Genomic DNA, 24,850 nt, shown 5'->3' on the forward strand with positions numbered 1-24,850 from the left:
AACATGATATGGTGGCACTCTGGTTTTGATTCTGCTTTCAGGGATGATGTTTTTAGAGATAATTATAATATTATTGAGAATGTCATTTTTTGCCTGGAAAACCAAGTATTAGTTTTTTTTGTTATTCTAATAGTGTATAATAGTGTAAAGTTTTTCTATTTAGCCAGATTTTAAGTGGAATCATTTTTTGCACGTTGCCCTTTTATCGAACACTTGATCGCGACAGAAACATGTGTCCTGATATGGTACCGACGGGTCTGTTTAAAGTATAGATTTCGTGAGGGTATGGACGTTTATCTTAATGTTAGCGGAAGGACCTTTCAGTCCGTTCTGGTACCCATTTACCAGGTAGATAAGACAGTTAAAAATCAGTGGGTCTCTTAGAACAGCATTCACGTAATTCTATTAATGCTGTAAAACATTAATAACAAGTGGAAACATAGTTTGAACATTGGCATTTTCTCGAACGCATGATAGTAACAGTTGTTCAGTAACACGTGGTCCTGATATGGTTCCGAAGAACCTGCTTATAGTGTAGATTTTGGCTGTCGACGTGTGTATTAACGTTAGTTAGAACATAACTCATGGAATGATCTTCACTGCATGTTTTTGAGTGAATGAGTGAATTATAAAAGACATAGTCCGCTCTTGTATCCGGTTTACAGGTAGATAAGATCGTTCACAAATCGAATTCAATGCCGTTTTTCTCAGTAGTTCTCTGACAGCAATATTCAGGTAAATCTCCTGGGGTTATAGAACATTTATAACATGACACTTGTATGTTGCACCTTTTATTTGCATCGTTTGGGCTGGATTCACATGAGAGTCAGTACAGCTACTTCTCTGTTGGTGCGTCTTGCTACCTGCAAGTTATAATGTTTTCCATGAATAACAATGTAACATAAATATGTATGAGATGATACCTTTTTTCAGTGTGCTGACGTTTAATATAATGGTAATTAACACGTGTAAGGGGTGAGTGAGTAAGTGAGTTACGTTTAACGCCGCTTTTAGCAATATCCCAGCAATATCACGGCGGAGGACACCAGAAAATGGGCATCACACATTGTAACCCATGTGTGGTTAATCGAACGCGGATCTTCGACGTGACGAGCGAACGCATTAACCACTAGACTACCCCACCGCCCTGACATGTGTAAGGATTTGGAAAAGAACGACGTTACTCTGAAAGGTTGGCACTGATTCCAAGGGGCAATAAGTCCACAGAAGAATCATTCATGGCTGGTAACTTTGACTCAAACATCATTAGACTGTTTGATTATTAGGCTTCATTAAAACCACACTTGGTGATCTCTTGATGTCAACTGATTGATATCATAAACACTGATCAAGTGAGATTAAATGTGGGCCACTTGTAGCAATATTCCAGCAATGTCACGACAAGGGCACACAAGAAATCGCACGCCTCTTGAATGCATCCTAAACTGGCTATGGGTGGTAGAAGGGTTTTACAACAGAAGGGTTATAGAAGGGTTTCACATATACTCTATCGATAGTTTTGTGCTTGATGAACAGAGGCACATTTAAACTTAGTTACTTGCTCTAAATGGAATATAATATCATGAAGAGGATATTCTGGCTTGGTAAATATCAACATTTAGACATTCGTGTCGTAAACATAGAATGACATACTCACGAATATAATATTTTCTTTATCACCGAAGTCGTCAAACTGGGGAAAATCAAGCCGTATCTACTTTCTAACGTATCATGTTTTATTAATACATTATTACCATGCTGACGTGACGCCATGAACAATGCTATGGCGTCACGTTTCTTCTGTGACGTTGAGTTCTACATGCGACAATGGCAGGTAGTCAGCCTATGTCTGAAAGTACATTTGGGCTTATTTTCCTCATTTGGAGGTACCAACATTTAGATACTCATTTCAAGATTGTATGATATGGGCACTCGTATAACATCATTTATGCATTTACTTGTCCATCCGTATTATCATCCTGACCATCTGTTCCATCCTCGCCAACCTGACCCTCGGTTCCAAGCCCCCCATCGTCTACCTCGGTTCCAAGCCCCCCATCGTCTACCTCGGGTCCAAGCCCCCCATCGTCTACCTCGGTTCCATGCCCGTCGTCTCATTCTGTTCCATGTTGGCCAAACTGGCCGTCTGTACCATGTCGGCCATCGTGTCCCTGACCAAGTGTTCCATGGTGTCCACGTAGTAGCTGCAGTAGAAAGGGTTGCTGTTCACGGCAGCACACAGACATATATTCGAACCATATCACCAGGAGCTTTAATAATCCAGTCTGAACCAGACACGTCAGTGATTGCCGACCCACCTATTAATTGTGATGTGATACGCTGATATGCAGTCAAAAAAGTGGCAGATATATTCAACTATTCCTGCAATGTCACGGTGGGGAACCCAAGAGAAGCTCTTAACACCGAGTACCCATGTGAGATAACGAATCTGGGTCTCGACGTGATGAACACCGCCCCCTTTCATCCAAGTCCAAACATACATACGTGTGTCTTTTAATATAAGCTTCCACTGTATATAATTTGCAGAATGACTTCAGATCGCTTTTGTCATACATGTAATACTGTCCTATTCTTAGAACATACATTTGAATAATGGGGAGGGTTGGAGTAAATGACACTGGACATGCTTGATGTTCTCTTGAGTAACAAGTATACCTTTGTTCCTTCATTTAATGTAACGATTCAAACATCCGACAAGGTTTTTTTTATACTTACGACACGGCTTCTGATGGCACTTGACCGTTCTCTCCTCGCGCTTAACACAGTCAGGTGGTATGCAAGTGTTAACACAGACACGATGGCGAGCCTGCATCTGTGTCCCACATCCGCACGTCACTGAACACGGACCAACATTGACCCAAGGGCACCAGGGGCCGATCACTGAATATGAAAAATGAATATGACAAAAATATTTAATACTGTATATGTTGTTTTGAGCGTATTGTGAACGATTGAACCGTTCCATATATCTTTTACTAGTTTAGTACTTTACTATTTTACTTTTACTAGGACGGGATTCTGGTTGTTGAGAGCACTGGTTCCAGGAATTCCTTTGCCCATTTATAATAAACCACTTAATCTAGAATGGCGATAGCGTGGGCCCCGGTTCTGTCAGTCGCCTGCTTATTCAAAACATTGTGCAGGATATGTGTGATGTTGCACAAGACTGATGAAAAATATGAATCAAATTTTGTCCAAATAATTTTGAACTTAGGATTCCAAATGCATACATTTACTGGTGGTTTTGACTATAATCGTGTGCTCATAGTCCATGGGGCAATCTGGTGGGAAATGAAGCGCATTTTCATTCTCTTGAGTATATTGTTTGATGCTGAAAGTCGAAGACTCATGTGACTTTTGTATTGTCTTCATAAGCTCGAATGGTAAAATCTAAACACAGGACACACTTTGCGAAAAAAAAAATGCCCACTTGACAATAATTCTATTGATAACGACCTCAGATTTCAAAATTCAGTTGGTGAGACCTTGCATTAACAAATCTGAAAGTAACAAAATAAATCTAAAAACAAGAGCATAATCATGACATACATATGATACTTGCTAATCTATTTTCACGTGTCGATCAAAGGGTGGTGGCGCTGTTGCTAGGGCCACTATCGTTGGATACAGAAACAAACATCTTACTGACTTACCGGACATTTTCAAAACCGAAAATAATACCGCTTTATCAACCATTAAATCTGGCAATGAACTATGTGCTACTATGAATGATACCTTACTACAACCCAATTTATTAGAGGGTACATCCGATAACTAATGCGATAGAAAGATGCCTCCGAAGAAGGCGTCAATAAATTAATGCATTAAACCAACTTAGGTTGTTGGTTCAGATGCTAAGAGATCGTTGTAAGACGATTCCGCATTGACCATAATAGATCCACGTATAAATACCAGTTGAAAGGTGAGAATCCTGTTATGATGAGAGAATCGTGATCAAGGCTGTCCTTCTTGAATGTAGTTGTTTTTCCATCACAGGGGATAAATATTTTGAATTCATATCAATGAAGGATCTTTGTGAAAGTAAAAGTTCTCGTTTAATTATGGGCTTATGAAAGGAAATTGACCTTATTGATAAATTCCTATACAACACCCCGCCATATCTGTCATAGCTATTTTACTCTCCTTTCTTGAAAGGTATGCACCTTGCTAAGTATATTTGCGTGAGAATATAGATATCATAGTCACTTCATGGTGGCAGTGAAAGTCTGAATTTGTTCAGTCACCATTTCTTAACTGAATTACACAGTATACATGTTTTTCCCTCAAACGTTATGTCATACCTGGACATGGACAAATTTCACACGTGACAGTTCTCGTCTCAGTAGATGTAAAGTTGGATGGACAACAGGTGGAGTTGGTACAGTTCCGTGTCCGAAACTGCATCTGTGTCCCAGGGCCACAGGTCGTAGAGCAAGTTCCATTATCAGCCCATTCGGTCCACTCGCTGATAACTGAAGAGGTCATTAAGATCGTACTCAGCTACAAATAGATGTAGTGTATGAAAGTAGAAAGCTACAGATAAGTCCCACACAAACAAGCTGATATGATGTCAGTGGGAGGGAGAGGTTTTGGCGATGACCTCCAGTGTAGTCTTTACTGTACAGCAACATGTAAGTGTAACAGCTAAAATTTAGAAAGGTAAACGGGCCAAAATGTCAGCGGGGTTGTCAATGAAAATGTTCCTTTCCAGCAATGCTGTAGAAAAGATGGAATGTTTATGTCTTAGAGGAAACAAGTCAAAATGATGACGTCATCGAAAACGGTGTTCCATAGGAGACATTGCTTTGACAATAGATTTTGTACAATGCCTTGACATTGCACGTCACAATCATATGACATCGCTCCACTGTACGTCTAACCTCATCTCAGCCTACATTGTCTAAACAGTGGTGATGATATACATGAACAAAGACATGGCCTACCTATGGGCTCGCCATGATCACCCGTTCTCACTTAGATATTATAATATATGTCATACCTAGAAGAGAAAGCCCTCTTCGCATCACATTTCCAACCTACATGCTGATATCGGAAGGTGGATGACACATTTGTTGTTCTGAAACCCGACAACTGCCCGATCATCTGAACAAGCAGCAACCTAGTATCACACTTTGAGATGTTTTGGTGTCAAGTCTAAGTGGATGTCTTGGTATGAACGACCGTCAGTTTGAGGGTCCACAACTGTTTATTCAGCGCTACTAGCACGGGCAATGCCTCATATTCTCTACAGCATCCTCGGGCCTAATCTGCAGGGCAGTCTCTGCACAAGCTTTTATACCCAGGATTGGATATTCTTGGTCCATTTTCCTTTGGCCTCCGCCCTTCGCTCCTAGTCAGCGATAGGACATCCTTAATGATCCTTGTTAGGCCCCTAATTAATCAAAATGGGTAAGTGAAGTAATTGGCCAAAATGTGCTTCGATCGATGCTGTCTTAAACCTAATTGCTTTGGTTCATTACCGAGATGGGAAATGACTTTAATGACTTGGCCCAAAGTTCTTGGACCATGTTCTGCTGGTCAGGGGTTATTGTTTGATCCCGTGGCCTGTACTGTGTTTAGCGGGCAGCACGTGCACATTTAGCGAGGGGAGGACTGGTCATCTATTAGCAGTCAATAACTACAAAGGATATTGCCCAGTACGAATGTTTAAATACCCAAAATGCTTAATGAGTGAGAACCAGTTGGACACTGATATCAAGTATTTCATTAGCGAAACCGCTCAATGAGTGGCATATGTGGGGGCCAGGTGGGGTCCTGATATTGTGCCTAGGATAACAGAGTTTAGTTTACTATGGAGTAAGAAACCAACAACCAGACGCCATTCCTGGATGTATACCAAAAACCTACTCACAAAAGGCATTACGTAATGGTTCACAATCCATTTGAACAACTTGGTATGGATGCCATCTTGATGCCATCTTGAACACGGGAGTTGTTGATTCACCGCTGAACCTCGATGAATGACTCCCCAAAGTCAGATTAAGTGGAATTGCAAAGGACGCAATAAGCATTTCAATGATATGCAATTATTAGTTCATGGTTTTAACAACTCTCCTAAGCCATGCATTACCATGGGTGATCTGAATGGACACAAAGCTATACGGGGAAGTGACGTGTCAAATAATAACTGATATTTCAAGAATTCATTAACGAAAATAATTTATGAATATACCATGATGATTGAAACACCTATTAACATCATGTCGTAATGCTATTGCAGTTTCCGTATCGATGCCTGAAGGATTATTAAAAACCTTCACACTATCGCCAAATATCCTTGAAAGGTTGTGTCTATGAAACCATGGAACGATTGGTTAAAAATATATTTGGTATTTGGAACCAATAATTTGATTTAAATACCCAATGTGGTTTCTAAAGACAAAAGACGTACTACTGGTAATTTTGTGTGATTAGAATCCTTTTTTTAAACGCTACTGTCAGTAAGCACCAGGTAATGTCGGAGTTTTATCATCTTGACAAAGCCTAGGATACTACCTGAAGCATGGCATTTTGAAGGATTAATATAAATTTGGGTTAAGAGGCCGTCGCCTGGTTTTATGTGACGAAAATATCAAGTACGAGTGGATTTCAGTCTACATGATCATTACGGTTACTATCAATGTGTACCATTCATACGTACATCCGTACGTACATACGTGTAGCACCCATTTCCATCTCGACTGCTCAAAGAGGCTTTGTGTTTCCTACGATCATTGGTTGTCAGTCTCAAATGGCACGTCGTATGATCAATCTCAACTCTCTACGGGACCATATAACTCTTGCTGACATCACTGGATCAAAGCTGTTTGTTGAAGATAACTAGGATTTAGGCTTCATATTATAGCCTTCGAATTTCCTCGTTTTTTCTGACTCATTATCATGCCTACATGTTAACTGGAATCAGGCACTTATATATGTCAACTAGTATCAGGTACTTATATATGTCAACTGGTATCAGGCACCTCTATATGTCAACTGGTATCAGGTACTTATATACGTCAAATGGTACCAGGCACGTATATATGTCAAATGGAATCAGGTACTTATATATATCAACTGGTATCAGGCACTCATATATATGTCAGCTGGTATCAGGCACTTATATATGTCAACTGGTATCAAGCACTTATATATGTCAACTGGTATCAAGCACTTATATATTTCAACTGGTATCAGGCACTTATATATGTCAACTGGTATCAGGTACTTATATACGTAAAATGGTACCAGGCACGTATATATGTCAAATGGAATCAGGTACTTATATATATCAACTGGTATCAGGCACTTATATATATGTCAGCTGGTATCAGGCACTTAAATACGTCAACTGGTATCAAGCACTTATATATGTCAACTGGTATCAAGCACTTATATATGTCAACTGGTATCAGGCACTTATATATGTCAACTGGTATCAAGCACGTATATATTTCAACTGGAATCAGGCACTTATATATGTCAACTGGTATCAAGCACTTATATATGTCAACTGGTATCAGGTACTTATATACGTCAAATGGTACCAGGCACGTATATATGTCAACTGGAATCAGGCACTTATATACGTCAAATGGTACCAGGCACGTATATATGTCAACTGGAATCAGGCACTTATATATGTCAAATGGTACCAGGCACGTATATACATCAACTGGAATCAGGCACTTATATATGTCAACTGGTATCAGGCACTTATATATATGTCAACTGGAATCAGGCACTTATATATATCAACTGGTATCAGACACTTATACATATCAACTGGTATCAGGCACTTATATATGTCAACTGGAATCAGGCATATATATCAACTGGTATCAGGCACTTATATATATCAACTGGTATCAGGCACTTATATATGTCAACTGGAATCAGGCACTTATATATGTCAACTGGTATCAAGCACTTATATATGTCAACTGGAATCAGGCACTTATATATGTCAACTGGTATCAGGCACTTATATATATCAACTGGTATCAGGCACTTATATACGTGAACTGGAATCAGGCACGTATATATGTCAACTGGAATCAGGCACTTATATACGTCAAATGGTACCAGGCACGTATATATGTCAACTGGAATCAGGCACTTATATATGTCAAATGGTACCAGGCACGTATATACATCAACTGGAATCAGGCACTTATATATGTCAACTGGTATCAGGCACTTATATATATGTCAACTGGAATCAGGCACTTATATATATCAACTGGTATCAGACACTTATACATATCAACTGGTATCAGGCACTTATATATGTCAACTGGAATCAGGCATATATATCAACTGGTATCAGGCACTTATATATATCAACTGGTATCAGGCACTTATATATGTCAACTGGAATCAGGCACTTATATATGTCAACTGGTATCAAGCACTTATATATGTCAACTGGAATCAGGCACTTATATATGTCAACTGGTATCAGGCACTTATATATATCAACTGGTATCAGGCACTTATATACGTGAACTGGAATCAGGCACTTATATATGTCAACTGGTATCAGGCACTTATATATATCAACTGGTATCAAGCACTTATATACGTCAACTGGAAGCAGGCACTTATATATGTCAACTGGTATCAGGTACTTATATACGTCAAATGGTACCAGGCACGTATATATATCAACTGGAATCAGGCACTTATATATGTCAACTGGAATCAGGCACTTATAAATATCAACTGGAATCAGGCACTTATATATATCAACTGGTATCAGGCACTTATATATGTCAACTGGAATCAGGCACTTATATATGTCAACTGGTATCAGGCACTTAAATATGTCAACTGGAATCAGGCACTTATATACATCAACTGGTATCAGGCACTTATATATATCAACTGGTATCAGGTACTTATACATGTCAACTGGAATCAGGCACTTATATATGTCAACTGGTATCAAGCACTTATATATGTCAACTGGTATCAGGTACCTATATACGTCAAATGGTACCAGGCACGTATATATGTCAACTGGAATCAGGCACTTATATATATCAACTGGTATCAGGCACTTATATATATCAACTGGCATCAGGCACTTATATATGTCAACTGGAATCAGGCACTTATATATGTCAACTGGAATCAGGCACTTATATATATCAACTGGTATCAGGCACCTATATATGTCAGCTGGTATCCAGCACTTATATATGTCAACTGGTATCAGGTACTTGTATATGTCAAATGGTACCAGGCACGTATATATATCAACTGGAATCAGGCACTTATATATATCAACTGGAATCAGGCACTTATATATGTCAACTGGTATCAGGCACTTATATATATCAACTGGTATCAGGCACCTATATATGTCAGCTGGAATCAAGCACTTATATATGTCAACTGGTATCAGGTACTTATATACGTCAAATGGTACCAGGCACGTATATATGTCAACTGGAATCAGGCACGTATATATGTCAACTGGAATCAGACACTTATATATATCAACTGGTATCAGGCACTTATATATGTCAACTGGAATCAGGCACTTATATATGTCAACTGGTATCAGGCACTTATATATATCAACTGGTATCAGGCACCTATATATGTCAGCTGGTATCAGGCACCTATATATATCAACTGGTATCAGGCACTTATATATATCAACTGGTATCAGGCACTTGTATATGTCAAATGGAATCAGGCACTTATATATGTCAACTGGTATCAGGTACTTATATACGTCAAATGGTATCAGGCACGTATATATGTCAACTGGAATCAGGCACGTATATATATCAACTGGAATCAGGCACTTATATATGTCAACTGGAATCAGGCACTTATATATGTCAACTGGTATCAGGCACTTATGTACGTCAACTGGTATCAGGCACTTATATATGTCAACTGGAATCAGGCACTCATATATGTCAACTGGTATCAAGAACTTATATATGTCAACTGGAATCAGGCACTTATATATGTCAACTGGTATCAGGCACTTATATATATATATATATATATATGTCAACTGGTATCAGGCACCTATATATGTCAACTGGTATGAGGCACTTATATATATCAACTGGTATCAGGTACTTATATACGTCAAATGGTACCAGGCACGTATATATGTCAACTGGAATCAGGCACGTATATATGTCAACTGGAATCAGGCACTTATATATATCAACTGGTATCAGGCACTTATATATGTCAACTGGAATCAGGCACTTATATATGTCAACTGGTATCAGGCACTTATATATATCAACTGGTATCAGGCACCTATATATGTCAGCTGGTATCAGGCACCTATATATATCAACTGGTATCAGGCACTTATATATATCAACTGGTATCAGGCACTTGTATATGTCAACTGGAATCAGGCACTTATATATGTCAACTGGTATCAGGTACTTATATACGTCAAATGGTATCAGGCACGTATATATGTCAACTGGAATCAGGCACGTATATATATCAACTGGAATCAGGCACTTATATATGTCAACTGGAATCAGGCACTTATATATGTCAACTGGTATCAGGCACTTATGTACGTCAACTGGTTTCAGGCACTTATATATGTCAACTGGAATCAGGCACTTATATATGTCAACTGGTATCAAGCACTTATATATGTCAACTGGAATCAGGCACTTATATATGTCAACTGGTATCAGGCACTTATATATATATATATATGTCAACTGGTATCAGGCACCTATATATGTCAACTGGTATGAGGCACTTATATATATCAACTGGTATCAGGCACTTATATATATCAACTGGAATCAGGCACTTATATATGTCAACTGGTATCAGGTACTTGTATATGTCAACTGGTATCAGGCACGTATATATGTCAACTGGTATCAAGCACGTATATGTTTCAACTGGAATCAGGCACCTATATATGTCAACTGGTATCAGGTACTTATATATGTCAAATGGTACCAGGCACCTATATATGTCAACTGGTATCAAGCAGCTATATATGTCAACTGGTATCAGGTACTTATATATGTCAACTGGAATCAGGCACTTATATATGTCAACTGGTATCAGGCACTTATATACGTCAACTGGTATCAGGCACTTATATATGTCAACTGGAATCAGGCACTTATATATGTCAACTGGTATCAAGCACTTATATATGTCAACTGGAATCAGGCACTTATATATGTCAACTGGTATCAGGCACTTATATATATATATATATATATGTCAACTGGTATCAGGCACCTATATATGTCAACTGGTATCAGGCACTTATATATATATATATATATATATATATGTCAACTGGTATCAGGCACCTATATATGTCAACTGGTATCAAGCAGCTATATATGTCAACTGGTATCAGGCACTTATATATGTCAACTGGTATCAGGTACTTATATACGTCAAATGGTACCAGGCACGTATATATGTCAACTGGAATCAGGCACGTATATATGTCAACTGGAATCAGGCACTTATATATATCAACTGGTATCAGGCACTTATATATGTCAACTGGAATCAGGCACTTATATATGTCAACTGGTATCAGGCACTTATATATATCAACTGGTATCAGGCACCTATATATGTCAGCTGGTATCAGGCACCTATATATATCAACTGGTATCAGGCACTTGTATATGTCAACTGGAATCAGGCACTTATATATGTCAACTGGTATCAGGTACTTATATACGTCAAATGGTATCAGGCACGTATATATGTCAACTGGAATCAGGCACGTATATATATCAACTGGAATCAGGCACTTATATATGTCAACTGGAATCAGGCACTTATATATGTCAACTGGTATCAGGCACTTATGTACGTCAACTGGTTTCAGGCACTTATATATGTCAACTGGAATCAGGCACTTATATATGTCAACTGGTATCAAGCACTTATATATGTCAACTGGAATCAGGCACTTATATATGTCAACTGGTATCAGGCACTTATATATATATATATATATGTCAACTGGTATCAGGCACCTATATATGTCAACTGGTATGAGGCACTTATATATATCAACTGGTATCAGGCACTTATATATATCAACTGGAATCAGGCACTTATATATGTCAACTGGTATCAGGTACTTGTATATGTCAACTGGTATCAGGCACGTATATATGTCAACTGGTATCAAGCACGTATATATTTCAACTGGAATCAGGCACTTATATATGTCAACTGGTATCAGGTACTTATATATGTCAAATGGTACCAGGCACCTATATATGTCAACTGGTATCAAGCAGCTATATATGTCAACTGGTATCAGGTACTTATATATGTCAACTGGAATCAGGCACTTATATATGTCAACTGGTATCAGGCACTTATATACGTCAACTGGTATCAGGCACTTATATATGTCAACTGGAATCAGGCACTTATATATGTCAACTGGTATCAAGCACTTATATATGTCAACTGGAATCAGGCACTTATATATGTCAACTGGTATCAGGCACTTGTATATGTCAAATGGAATCAGGCACTTTTATATGTCAACTGGTATCAGGTACTTATATACGTCAAATGGTATCAGGCACGTATATATGTCAACTGGAATCAGGCACGTATATATATCAACTGGAATCAGGCACTTATATATGTCAACTGGAATCAGGCACTTATATATGTCAACTGGTATCAGGCACTTATGTACGTCAACTGGTATCAGGCACTTATATATGTCAACTGGAATCAGGCACTCATATATGTCAACTGGAATCAGGCACTTATAAGTCCAAACAAAAGGACTGGGTCATCATTATGACTAAAATTGATAGAATTGTCATGAAAACGACCGCTCGTTATCAGAAATGAGCGGTCCACTGTAACTTGATAACGCCCGCAAAATGCTTGACGACGGGCCATTATCAAGCCCGTTGTTAGGTGACGTCATAAGCAGCTCAGCTGTTGAAGTTCAATCACCTACGGCTCGAATGAACTTGGGTTCATTATTGACCATATATCTGACCCACATTCGTCACATGTGCCTGTGCCATTATGCACTTTCCTGCCTGTGCCAACCATAACAATTGTACCATAAATGACAACACACAGCAATGAAAACATCAACTTGAAGTCTGACGTTGTTGATGACTGAAAACAATGGCGGCTGGTAGTATGAGCAAAGGTCAAGGTCGAATATCGTCACTCTCAATAGTGACGTCATCTGTGTTGTTCTATGACGTTTCTATATTTGCAAAATGTGTGTCAGTGACCTTCGTCGCTTTGTTGTTAGCAGTAAATGCTTCTAAACCGATGTCACTGTTTTTATTCTTATTGTATTTAAAATTCTGTTCATTTTAGCTATAATAACGGTAACGCTATTTTTCAGGGCATTTTCAGTTAATGAAAGACCTCGGGCTTCTGCAAATGATAATGCCCTGAAAAATAGCGTTACCCTTATAATATCCCCCGCAATGGCAATTTGTTTTTACAATTATCAGTCATCTCCTTTGAAAGACATAAAATTAATTCATAACATCTGAATAACTAAATTCTCTTTGAAATTGTGATGATGTGGTTTAATATTGGTTAGACTCGCATACAGCTACTGGTGGTCATACTGACCACTAAAACAGTACCTTTGTACAATATATGAAGCTGTTATAACTTATGTCCTCAGGAAGGCGGTTTCAAATTTGGTCGCTAGCGGTCTATAGCCTAGTTTTAATTTCTAGTAACTAATTTTCTGACAATGTACTACCTCTTTCCATTGAACATAAACTGCAATACTGAATATACTGTTTTACTGTCCTTTGATGACAGACGTATGCAATCACCTTGTTCTCATGACGATATGACTGCATTATTGGCGACGCGATGTAAAAATGTAAGTCATTACTTACTTACCTGAAAGTATTTTTGGACATATACACTCACCTGGACATGTACATTGTTCACACGTCACAGTTCTCGTCTCAATTAATATAACGTCGGGTGGGCAATTTGCGGTACAGTTCCGCTCCCGAAACTGCATCTGTGTTCCAGGTCCACAGGTCGTCGAGCAAGTTCCATTATCAGCCCATTCTGACCATGCAGTGAAGACTGCAAAATAGATCGTTTTGTAGTGTTTGATATTAGAAAAAATAAAGAGTGAGTGAGTTTAGTTTCACGCAACACTCAGTTATATACCAGCTATGTAGCCACGGTCTGTACCAGACAGTCCACCTATCAACTGCTTTAGCATTCGTCTACCTAACTGGGATACGTTGACATGTCAACCGAGTCAGCGAACCTGACCGCTCGATCCTTTTAGTCGCCTCTTACTACGAGCACGGGTTACTGAATATCAGTTTTAACCCGGATCTTCACGAGTAGAAAAGCTGATGGGGCTTTCCCGTCTTGAATGTTTGAAGCCTTGGAATGACATGGAGGGGTTGCACTGCTGCCAATACCAACAATCATCACATCCTTCAAAAACCAGCACATCCATTTACCTGACCATGACAGAATAGCTGTAGACAAGTTCATGGTCAGCCTCAAAACCAAAGCAAGACCATTCCTTCCATCTATAGAGAATACTTAGCAGGTATAGATCTTACGAATTACTTTCATTCAGTTAATACTCGACAACGCATTTTACCACTATATTGCTTGGATCGAATTATAAATACTCTCATTTTATTATGTTCAGGACTACGATCAGATGACGCGACAGCTGCTTTGGTGGCTCGTATTCTGAGACTTTGCAGCTGTGGTTCATCACTCTACCGATCCAGAGCGGAAGATATCCCACCACTACCGAAACAACGATCTGGTATCAGTCATCCAGACCTCTACACCAAAACTCCTTCCAATGCCGACTTCCTCGTCCATTCTGATGACGAAATCTACATCTTTGCGACAACGCTGAATCTCCAACATCTGACCCAGGCTGATACTATTTTCTGTGATGGCACCTTCATAATGTGCCCTGGACTCTTTACCCAGATAAATTCTGTTCATGCTTTTGCTACTGCTAAAATGTTTCCGGTACAATTTGCATTGTTACCTGATAAGAAAGTACTTCTGTTAGATTTTTTAGTCGTTTCAAACAGAAGTGTGTTGGGTTGAACATTCACTTTAATTCATCGATTGCATACACTGACTTTGAATGTGCTGTACAAAATTCCATCAGTCCGCTTGAAAGGTTGCTTCTTCCATTATGGTCAGTGCATCTGGTGTAATGTGCATCTGGTGCAATGTGCATCTGGTCCAATGCACAGAGATGTGGAGTGCAGGTGGACTGCTACAGTGACGACTACGTGAGCCGCCTCGTCAAACGAGCCAGTGACTTACCGTTGGATCCTGTTGCCCACATTGACAATGTTTAGGTCAATGCCCTTGCCGACGCACGCCATCCATTACGCTAGGATGTTCGCAGATTATGTTACAGACTTTTGGGTTGAGGGTCACCATGGCCGCAAGACGTGGAATCATCATGACACAATTGGCCCTTGAACCACCAATCATGTGAAAGGTTGTCAGATCAAGTTGACAACAATCATGGCCTCACCTCATCGTAACCTCTGGAACAATTTTCAAGACCGAACAAAGCTATAATGAAACAGCTCAACTTCAACAGACCCGTTAAGGTCCCGGGGTAGAACAGGCCTTGAGCAACCCATGCTTGCCATAAAGGCAGCTGTGCTTGTCGTCAGAGGCGGGATCGGGTGGTCAGGCTCGTTGACTTGGTTGACACATGTCATCGGTTCCTAAATGCTCATGTTGTTGATCACTGGATTGTCTGAATGTCATGTACATATGAACATATGAAAATAAAATGTTTTTATTGTAAATCGTTAAAATTTGTATATAAAATGTCATATGTTAAAACAGAATGCATTTCTCACATGCCATGTCTGGTTCGCCTTGTACTGTTTAGGGTCATGGTGATGAACCATGATAAGCTTACATTGGGAAACCTACCACCCCTTTAACAATAATAAGGCACACCCGCCACTTAATCCCTGTGTTGTTCTACAGTCCCAAATGTTGGGAGATCGAGAACACCCAGGAGGAGACATGTCTACCTTGTTTTGTTGTTGTTCTTCTTCTTGTTGTTGGCCGTGTGAAAGTCCCGATTCTGGACCAGACAATCCCGTTTCTGGCATCATGAGCATAGATCCATGGAACTTGGAATACGATGGCACGTGAGCACCAGGCCCGTTAGTCGCCTCTTACAACAAAAGCATGGGTTGCTGTAGACCAGCAAGTTATCTTCCCGGATCTTCACGGGTCGTTTATAATGAGACTTACCCGGACAGTCTGGAAGTCCACACTCTACAACTCGGGACTCGTTAAGTGGCAGATTACATCTTTGCGGATCAAATGCGATACACGTTCTTGATCTCGTTTCTGTCTTGTTCGCTGGACCACATGTCACGCTGCAGTCCCCGATCCATTCACTCCACTGGCTATCTGAACAGTAGTAGAATACAAAACACATCACTAAACCATTAGAAACATACAAACGAATTCCTTATTTAGGCCCGTGGTTATTCTCATGCTTTCAGTTTAGAAAAGCAATGGTGGCAGACTGTCGTGTGTTACAAGAAGGTCAGTCGAGGGTTTGTGCCGTAAGCCTCGCGAACGAACTGGCCACAGTCATGTCATGAGTGACTGAGTGAGTGAGTGTGGCTTTACGCCGCTTTTATCAATATTTCGGCAATATCACAGCGTCGGACGCCAGCAATGGGCTTCAAACATTATACTATCTGGCCAGCGTAGTCAGCGAACGCCTTGAAAACTGGGCTACACCACCGTCTCTAAATGCATTGAAAGATGAAATATTTAATTCCCCCACAAACAATCATAACATATGGAGCATGGTTACTTGGTAACCTACCATTAGGCTGTCCCATAAGGTTACCCATAAGATGACTAAACAGTTTGGCCTTTGCAAAACACAATCGACAAAACAGTTGAAAAGGAACGAGTCATCGATCAGCTATGTCTGATATTCTACCTGTTACGACACACTTTGATTGAATGTGGGACACAGTTTTAACTATTCAAAACAATGTATAGGAACATCGAATACAATAGAATAATACTTTTTTGCCTGTTCAGGAATTTGTGTTACACCTACAGAGCTACTCACACATCAGGGAGATGTAAGAGAATTTAAGTATCTTCACATTTAGGAGACATATTTGTCTTGGAATAAAGGATGTACAGGCTCTCTTGGTTTTCACAACTGGAACTTTGTAGCGGCGGTCCGAAGGGAGGAGATTGCATCCAGAAGTAGTTGGTTGGGTCAGATATAATTTTGACAGCTTGATTCATGATTTGCCGCTTATACATGGTGATAAACAATCAAAATTTAATCCCAAAATTTTCTTGAAGTGTTAACAATTTAGTCAGTTTCAGTTTTGAGATGAAATGAAGGAGACCCTTCCCAACAATGGAAGGAAAATGTTAAAGTACTCTGAATAAAAGCTACATAAAGTGATGACATCACCGATGGGTTAACGTTATGTGATCTGAGTTTACGCATGAGATGAAAACGTTGCTGACACCTGTATAGAGATTTAGTATTTGTGTGATCAAGATCAGGTCAGACTCGAGCCAGTTAAAAAGATACTTTTAACATTAACAGAGTAGCGCGCTACTGAAATGACTGAAGTATATTTATATGTACACAAAATGACGCGAAATGGCTGACCATCTTATTCGTTTCACTAAATGATGCGAAATGGCTGACCGTCTTAATCATTTCACTAAATGACGCGAAATGGCTGACACTTTTATTTATTTCACGAAATGATTGAAATGTTTAGTCATTTCATGAAATGACTGATTTCACAATCTGACTGTAACATACACACGTACCCCAGAATGACAATAGTATCGGTTCTGAAAGTAATCTTTTGGAGGTTATTAGGGTATAATCAGTAAGGGAGTTAACAGTTTTAGTCACGTCGGCAGTATTTCAACCATGTCGTGCCTGCTATCAATTACTGGATTGTCTAGACTAAACTGAAATATTAAATGACCCCTTCATATATTACCCATTTTCACTTAAACATCACAATATGCCACGGATATATATATTATGGTAACATCGAAGATGATTTTCTCCTCTAACTTGTGGAACCAGCTGCAAACCTTATACAGATGAATTGCACGAGGATCAGTCATCAAATTGCCAAAAAGCATGTGCAAATAGCATGCATGTGAACAGTAGCGTCTTGGAGTAAACTTTTGTTAAGAATTCATTGGTTTTTATCATTTATTGACCTTAACAAGCTATCAGTGTTACGAATTTGTTTCACAATACATCAGATTACATGTAAGCAGTACCTTTAAACTGTATGGAACATTTTGCCAAATCTAGTTTATAACAGCTGATGTAAGTGACTACGTTTACACCAGTGAGTCTCAACCTTTGATTGGAAGTATATATATAGGTTTCATCATGAACTCTGGAACTGGAAAAAAGACTATCGCAAAAAGAGATCAAACTAGCTGGCATGGGTATCTGAAAAAGTAGGAAACTGTTTAGGACAATGGAATGGTCCAATGGGCTATTGATCGCTAACAACTGCAGCCAGATCACCATACTAGGGACCATGGGGACTATTAAGGTGGCAAAAACAACACACTTACGCGTTTCATCATCAATGATCAGGGCAGCCGCTCTTGTTACTGCTCCTACTGCGCCAGTCAAATCAACGATGAATTGTTCGTTGTCTTCTTGTAGCTGGAAATACAGAAGATTCAATGAATCGAAACGCTCGCAAGCAAGATGTTTTGACGATTGATTTTCGTATGACGGCAACTGTCAAAACAGTAAGGGATCTATTTAACATCAATCATCATTTAATATTTGGATGTTAAAACGTTAATAGTTACATACATTTTTATGTAAAATATCAAATAGACACATATTTTAAAATTTTCCTGAGCAGCTGAGTTTATGAGTGGTTGTATCCTGGCGGGGGTTGAAGTACTGGACAATTAGTGTCCTCCTGTGTTAGGTACGTCCACAAAATGTAAGTCCCAAAACATTCAAAGTAAGTTTAAACATAACATTATTTTCAACCGTGTAATATCTGTTATTTCTATTTATGGCTAAAGTGTCTGAATGTGCTGAGAGGTGAAGTGACGGTGTAAATCTAGCTAGGGTCCATGCAGGAAGCAAATGTACTGTAAGTCCCCATGGTTCCGACTATGGTGAATTACCTTCAGCATTAGTGGCAATCAATAGCTTGTTGTTTTCTGTAACTAATACATTCTAGATTTACATACTTGTCTTGTGTTCATAACTGTCATAATCTAGTTGTTTTCACTGTCAATCGTTGACGGTTTTTTGTGTTTGTTAGTTTGCTTTTTGGTTCTGGGGTTTTTGTGTTGTTGTTTGCTCTGCTTTTCTGAGTTTATTGTTTTTGTTTTTTCTGGGTTTTTTTTATAGTTTACCTATGTTTATTATAAAAATTAACGTGTTAATAGTAACGATATGGCTAAACAATTGCCGTTGTGACTTTAAATCCTAACTCACTCATTCACTCGTATGACGACAGCCTGTATATTAAGAAATTATCACCCTCCCTTTTCCACATCTTGCCCAGTATCACCCCAAGTCGCCCATATCTGACCGAGTCTTTACCAAATCGTCGACTATCGTAATGTTAAGAAACTTCATTGTCTCGCCATCTGTGAAGGTGATGATGTCGTTCCTTCTTGTATTGAGGTCTGTAGAGTTTGTGTTTACGTCCGTTACGGTAAAGTTGACGGTAATATTTCCTGCTGTACCAAATTTTCGTTGAAGTTTGAACACAACTGGACCCATGCTCTCAAGAACATTGCCATTCACTACCATTATGCATACTTGGCCAGCTGAAACATACACATTAAGTGACTGAATATAGGTTTACGCCGCATATAGTAATACTCCAGCAATATCATCGACTCAATGTTTTGCTGACGTTTGATTACAATAAACAATAAAAAAAACGTGGTGTGCTAGAGGTTTAAATTCTGATCAGGGGTTGGAACTTTGCGATTTGAAAAGAGTAAGTCTGTTTAGTGTCCTCAACTTTTAACAATATTCCAGTGGTATCATGTCGGGGAACACCAAAACCACGTGGGGAATCGAACTCGGGTCGTTAGCGTAATGAGCGAACGTTTTAACCACTAGACTACCCCTGTATACATGTACATAGAAAACACTGTTCAGATCTTACTGTTTTTAATACATCAACGAAACGGACCCCTATGGTCTAATGATGTGGTTGCAGGATATTTAAAAGAAAAAAAATATTTATATCGCATTCTGGCATAGTAATAACTATTTCACTGAAAACTCGGTGCGCCTAGTGGCAGCAAGTGTTGCATACTCCCCAGGGAGTTGAGATTGATAATACGACGTGACGCTGAAAGGGACATCCAGTGATCGAGGGGAATCAAATACCAGCGCCTTGAGCAAGTCATAGTTGCATTGATATGTGCTCAATATACATATACTATAATAACTGAAGACACTAACTAAAGTAATTTGAAACAATACACTTGTGTGTAATCTTACAATGAAGGAATAAATCACTGAAATTATCTGGAACCATGTGACATATCGATTTTGTTCTGATTTTAATTTCATTATTTTATTTATAATTTTACCTTATATTCATTTAATTATTTGTTTCATTTTATTTTTTATTCATTTGTTTTATTTTAGTTTTGAGGGAGGAGTTGGGAGGTGGGGTGACATGCCTCATTTATACTACTCATCGAAAGTTTAGACTCAATAGTGTAAATGTGGCAACATGCTTCAGGTAACTGTTCTCAAATAGATTATGCAAAAAAAAAACCTTCCATACTGTTTAACGGTTACCGTTATTTACCGTACTATTTACACATGAACTGATGTACTGTTAAACAAATTCGTGACATTGAAAAACATTGCCATGTGTACAGTGAAAGATGAAAGAAAAAACTGGCGAATTCTAAACAAAACTTTACACCACAACACAGCTGTTCACATGCGCAATATTTGCACGTGCTTTTCATCAGTTTGATACATGATCCTACGAAAGCCTAATGCTGCCACTTTTGTAGCATAAGATATTTTTTTTTCAAAGACAATTCTCGTTACTTCAATTATTTACTCGTTGCTTAGAGTATTTTCTCGTTATTTCAATGATTTTCTCGTAACTTTGAGTATTTCCTCGTTATTTCAAATATTTTTTCGTTGCTTCGATTAATTTTTCGTTACTTCGAGAATTTTCTCGTTACTTCAAGTTTCTTTCAAAAGCTTGAAATTTCGAGTATTTTCTCGTTGCTTCAAGTTTCTTTCAAAAACTTGAAATTTCGAATATTTTCTCGTTGCTTCAAGTTTCTTTGAAAAACTTGAAATTTCGAATATTTACTCGTTACTTCAAGTTTCTTTCAAAAACTTGAAATTTCGAGTATTTTCTCGTTACTTCAAGTTTCTTTCAAAAACTTGAAATTTCGAATATTTTCTCATTGCTTCAAGTTTCTTTCAAAAACTTGAAATTTCGAATATTTTCTCGTTGCTTCGATTCCTTTTTCTTAATTTCTAAGTTTAATGGAGGTAGCATGTATATTTTAGGAGATCTACTCCGAGCAAGATGGCATCCTCATAGTCACAGCCTAACTCACATGTCCATGGATACAGCAAAAAAATAAAATTCATATCTGAGTATAACCATCAAATGGCACATCTATGAATCATGCTTGGTACGTGTGCCAAATTTCATGAAGCTAGCATGTATAGTTCAAGGAAATCTTCTCCGAACAACATGACACCCTCATATCCACAGCCTAAGTCACATTTGGGAGGAAACCGCAAAAGCTTAAAGTTCATATCTGGGTTTAAACCCCAAATGGCAAACCTATCTCTCATGCTTGATACGTGTTCCTAGTCTGATGAAGTTATCATGAATAGTTTAGGAAATATGCTTGGGACGGTATCGACCCCCCAAAAGACAGACCACTTAAAACAACACATTTTATGGTTGGTTGCACAAGGCTTAATTAAGCTGTGTCGTTGAAAATTGTGGCATGTGTCCTGATAAAAAAGACAACATTAGGTTTAGAAATGGTTATACGACCTCTGGCCATATGAAACTTTAAGTGTTATTGAAATTGTTCACTTAATATTTTCAAGAAAACTGCTTCGCCACATGTTGTACGTGGAGACTGGAAGCAAACCAATTCGTAACGATATTCATACCAAAATGGTATGCTTTTTGAGCAAATGGACTTCAGTCAAATCCTCAAAGTTATCGAATATATGGTATCATTTCACAGTTAAGTCTTATTTGCGGTTCACTCCAAAATGACAGACCTCCTGTAAGATAAATTCAGTGAGTACACTAGTTAGCTCAGCCATGCTCTCCACCCCTATTCCATTAATGAGTTCACTTGGAGTCAGTACATAGTACACAGTCTGTTCAATCTTGGAATTTAAGCAATACTCAATCATCAAAAGGATTTCATTTCACAATGTATGAAATTGAACTTATTCCAGAACCTTATCTTAAATTAACCTTACAAAGTAGAATTTCACTGAGAAAATTTAGGACAACAAATCATAGGTTACCAATGGAAACAGGGCGCTGTCTGAATGGTTTGAAAGAAAGCCGACTTTGTAATCTTTGTAAACAAGCCATATGTGACGAATTCCATGATTTACTAATATGCCCACCACTTGTCGAACAACAACGAATATCATTTTCAACAAAATATTTCTGTGTGAATCTCTCTACCTGTACATGTATTTTCTCATGAAATGTGATTATCAACCACTCACTCTCAAAGTATCCAAATATATGACACACTGTGCCTTTTCAAATGATATCATGTAAATATATTAATTATATCCACATATACAGGTATGTTCTATGTTTCATCTTTTGTGTTTTTGAGAAAAGAATGAAAATTCTGTTTGTTCTTCTACCAGTCACAACAGAGTATAGTAACAGCACATTTCCATCTTTCTTAATTTACTTGTAATTAGAGTGAAAAGTAGTCGAGAACTGAGTTGCTTGAGAAGCTGAGAATGTTCTCCAGCACTTTTAATATAAAAAGTCTTAATATAAAAATCATAATTCATTACATGAATTAAAACAAAGTATAGTTTCCATATCTGGGCACATGTTATTATTATCAGCTTAATTAAGCCTTATGCAAAGAACCCTAAAGTGTGTTGTTTTAAGCGGTCTGTCTTTTGTTAGGTCTGCTTTATGGGAAGATACCGCGGTTGCAAGGGTGCGCATCCTCCCTATTGAACTGAAAGTTTGTTTTATGACCACTGAAACTCGGGTGGTGTAGGGTGTAGCTTGGAGGGTGTGTGTGACTATGAGGATGTCATCTTGATCGGGGCAGATCTCCTAAAATATACATGCTAGCTTCATCAAACTTAGAAATTAAGAAAAATAAAATCGAAGCAACGAGAACATATTCGAAATTTCAAGTTTTTGACTGAAACTTGAAGCAACGAGAAAATATTCGAAATTTCAAGTTTTTGACTGAAACTTGAAGCAACGAGAAAATACTCGAAATTTCAAGTTTTTGACTGAAAATTCTCGAAGTAACGAAAAATTAATCGAAGCAATGAAAAAATATTTGAAATAACGAGAAAATACTCGAAGTTACGAGAAAATTATTGAAATAACGAAAAAACACTCGAAGCAACGAGTAAACAACTGAAGTAACGAGAACTGTCTTTGAAAAAAATATTTTGTGCTACAAAAGTGGCAGCATTAGGCTTTCGTATGATCCTGGTGCAATTCATCGGCATAAGGTTTGCAGTTGGTTCCCTCAAGTTAGTGGAGAAATTTATCTTTGATGTAACCACATATTTATACATAATATATAGTAAGTGCTTTATGTGATCTAAACTCTGATGGGTGAGTGAGTGAGTGTCTTTAGTTCCGCCAAGCTTGGAGATCTGACGTATTATAATTATTTGTTGAGAAATTAAACATTTCACCTTTAAACGCGTTTAAAGGGTTATGGGGGGAGACTAGAAGTTATTAAGTGTCAGCTCGTCACGCTGAAAACCCGGGTTCGATTCCCCACATGGGGTACTATGTGTGAAGCCTATTTTCTGGTGTCCCCCGCGTTCATATTGCTGTAACGCAAAACCATATTCACTCACTCTGATTGATACAATGTACAAAGGCTATCCTCTACCAATCTTATTTTGAAAGGAAATGATTTTGATGCCATGATTCGACGGATGAGTTATTTTGGAAAGTCTGTGTCTTGCCGTCCTCCACTCAATTCCACATTCTATATATTACACTATTACGAAAGGTAAATTTCTGATATGTATACATTCATTTTCGAGTTCCATTTAGAAATAAGATCTTATTGAAGATCAATTGAAGAGAACAAATACTATCATCATTACGGATCAGTTCAAAAACTTTATATGCAATCTGGTGATGAGATAATATCGCAAAGAACCTTAAGCTAATATTTGCAATTGTTCTGATAACCATGTTATCTTTTGAAAACTTGAGTTAGGTATAAAATTTGTCATTTTGAAATAGGTCACGGAGTTGTCATTGAATTTGTAGTTATATTTCAAATCATTGAATTGTTTGCACTGAATCAGTTGTTAGGCTCCGAAGATATCTAATTCCACACTAGCACCATTTTATGCACGTCATTAAATCACTATAAGGAACGACACTCGTAAAAGGGAGACTTCTGAATTCGTCAATATTATCAATCTCGAAAATTTGCAATATATTACCAATGAAAATTTAAAAAGTCATTCTTGATATCTTTTATTAGCTTTTGTAATTGAAATTTTAGAAGATTT

The 24,850-nt window shown here is 38.2% G+C and overlaps 1 protein-coding gene across 1 annotated transcript; it reads right to left on the bottom strand.

Moving 5' to 3' along the window:
• Positions 1–2,089: 2,089 nt before the first annotated feature.
• On the bottom strand, positions 2,090–19,876 carry LOC137275584 (properdin-like). The gene is made up of 7 exons (XM_067808179.1): positions 19,664–19,876; positions 18,664–18,757; positions 16,312–16,473; positions 13,954–14,118; positions 4,323–4,493; positions 2,757–2,901; positions 2,090–2,204 (listed from the first exon to the last, which is right to left on the bottom strand). The coding sequence occupies exons 1-7, from the start codon at positions 19,874–19,876 to the stop codon at positions 2,090–2,092; spliced, it is 1,065 nt and encodes a 354-aa protein (XP_067664280.1).
• Positions 19,877–24,850: the final 4,974 nt, after the last annotated feature.

Source organism: Haliotis asinina, chromosome 1, assembly GCF_037392515.1.
Source record: "Haliotis asinina isolate JCU_RB_2024 chromosome 1, JCU_Hal_asi_v2, whole genome shotgun sequence".
Taxonomy (NCBI): Eukaryota; Metazoa; Mollusca; class Gastropoda; order Lepetellida; family Haliotidae; genus Haliotis; species Haliotis asinina.

Bases quoted from the DNA above. Each gene is read 5' to 3' on its own strand.
- LOC137275584 (XM_067808179.1), bottom strand. From the start codon at position 19,876: ATGGTAGTGAATGGCAATGTTCTTGAGAGCATGGGTCCAGTTGTGTTC. The intron at 2,902-4,322 runs GTATGACATAAC...TTTCATATTCAG, and splicing joins TGAAATTTGTCCATGTCCAG to TGATCGGCCCCTGGTGCCCT. The intron at 2,205-2,756 runs GTGCCATCAGAA...TTTCTACTGCAG, and splicing joins CGCGAGGAGAGAACGGTCAA to CTACTACGTGGACACCATGG.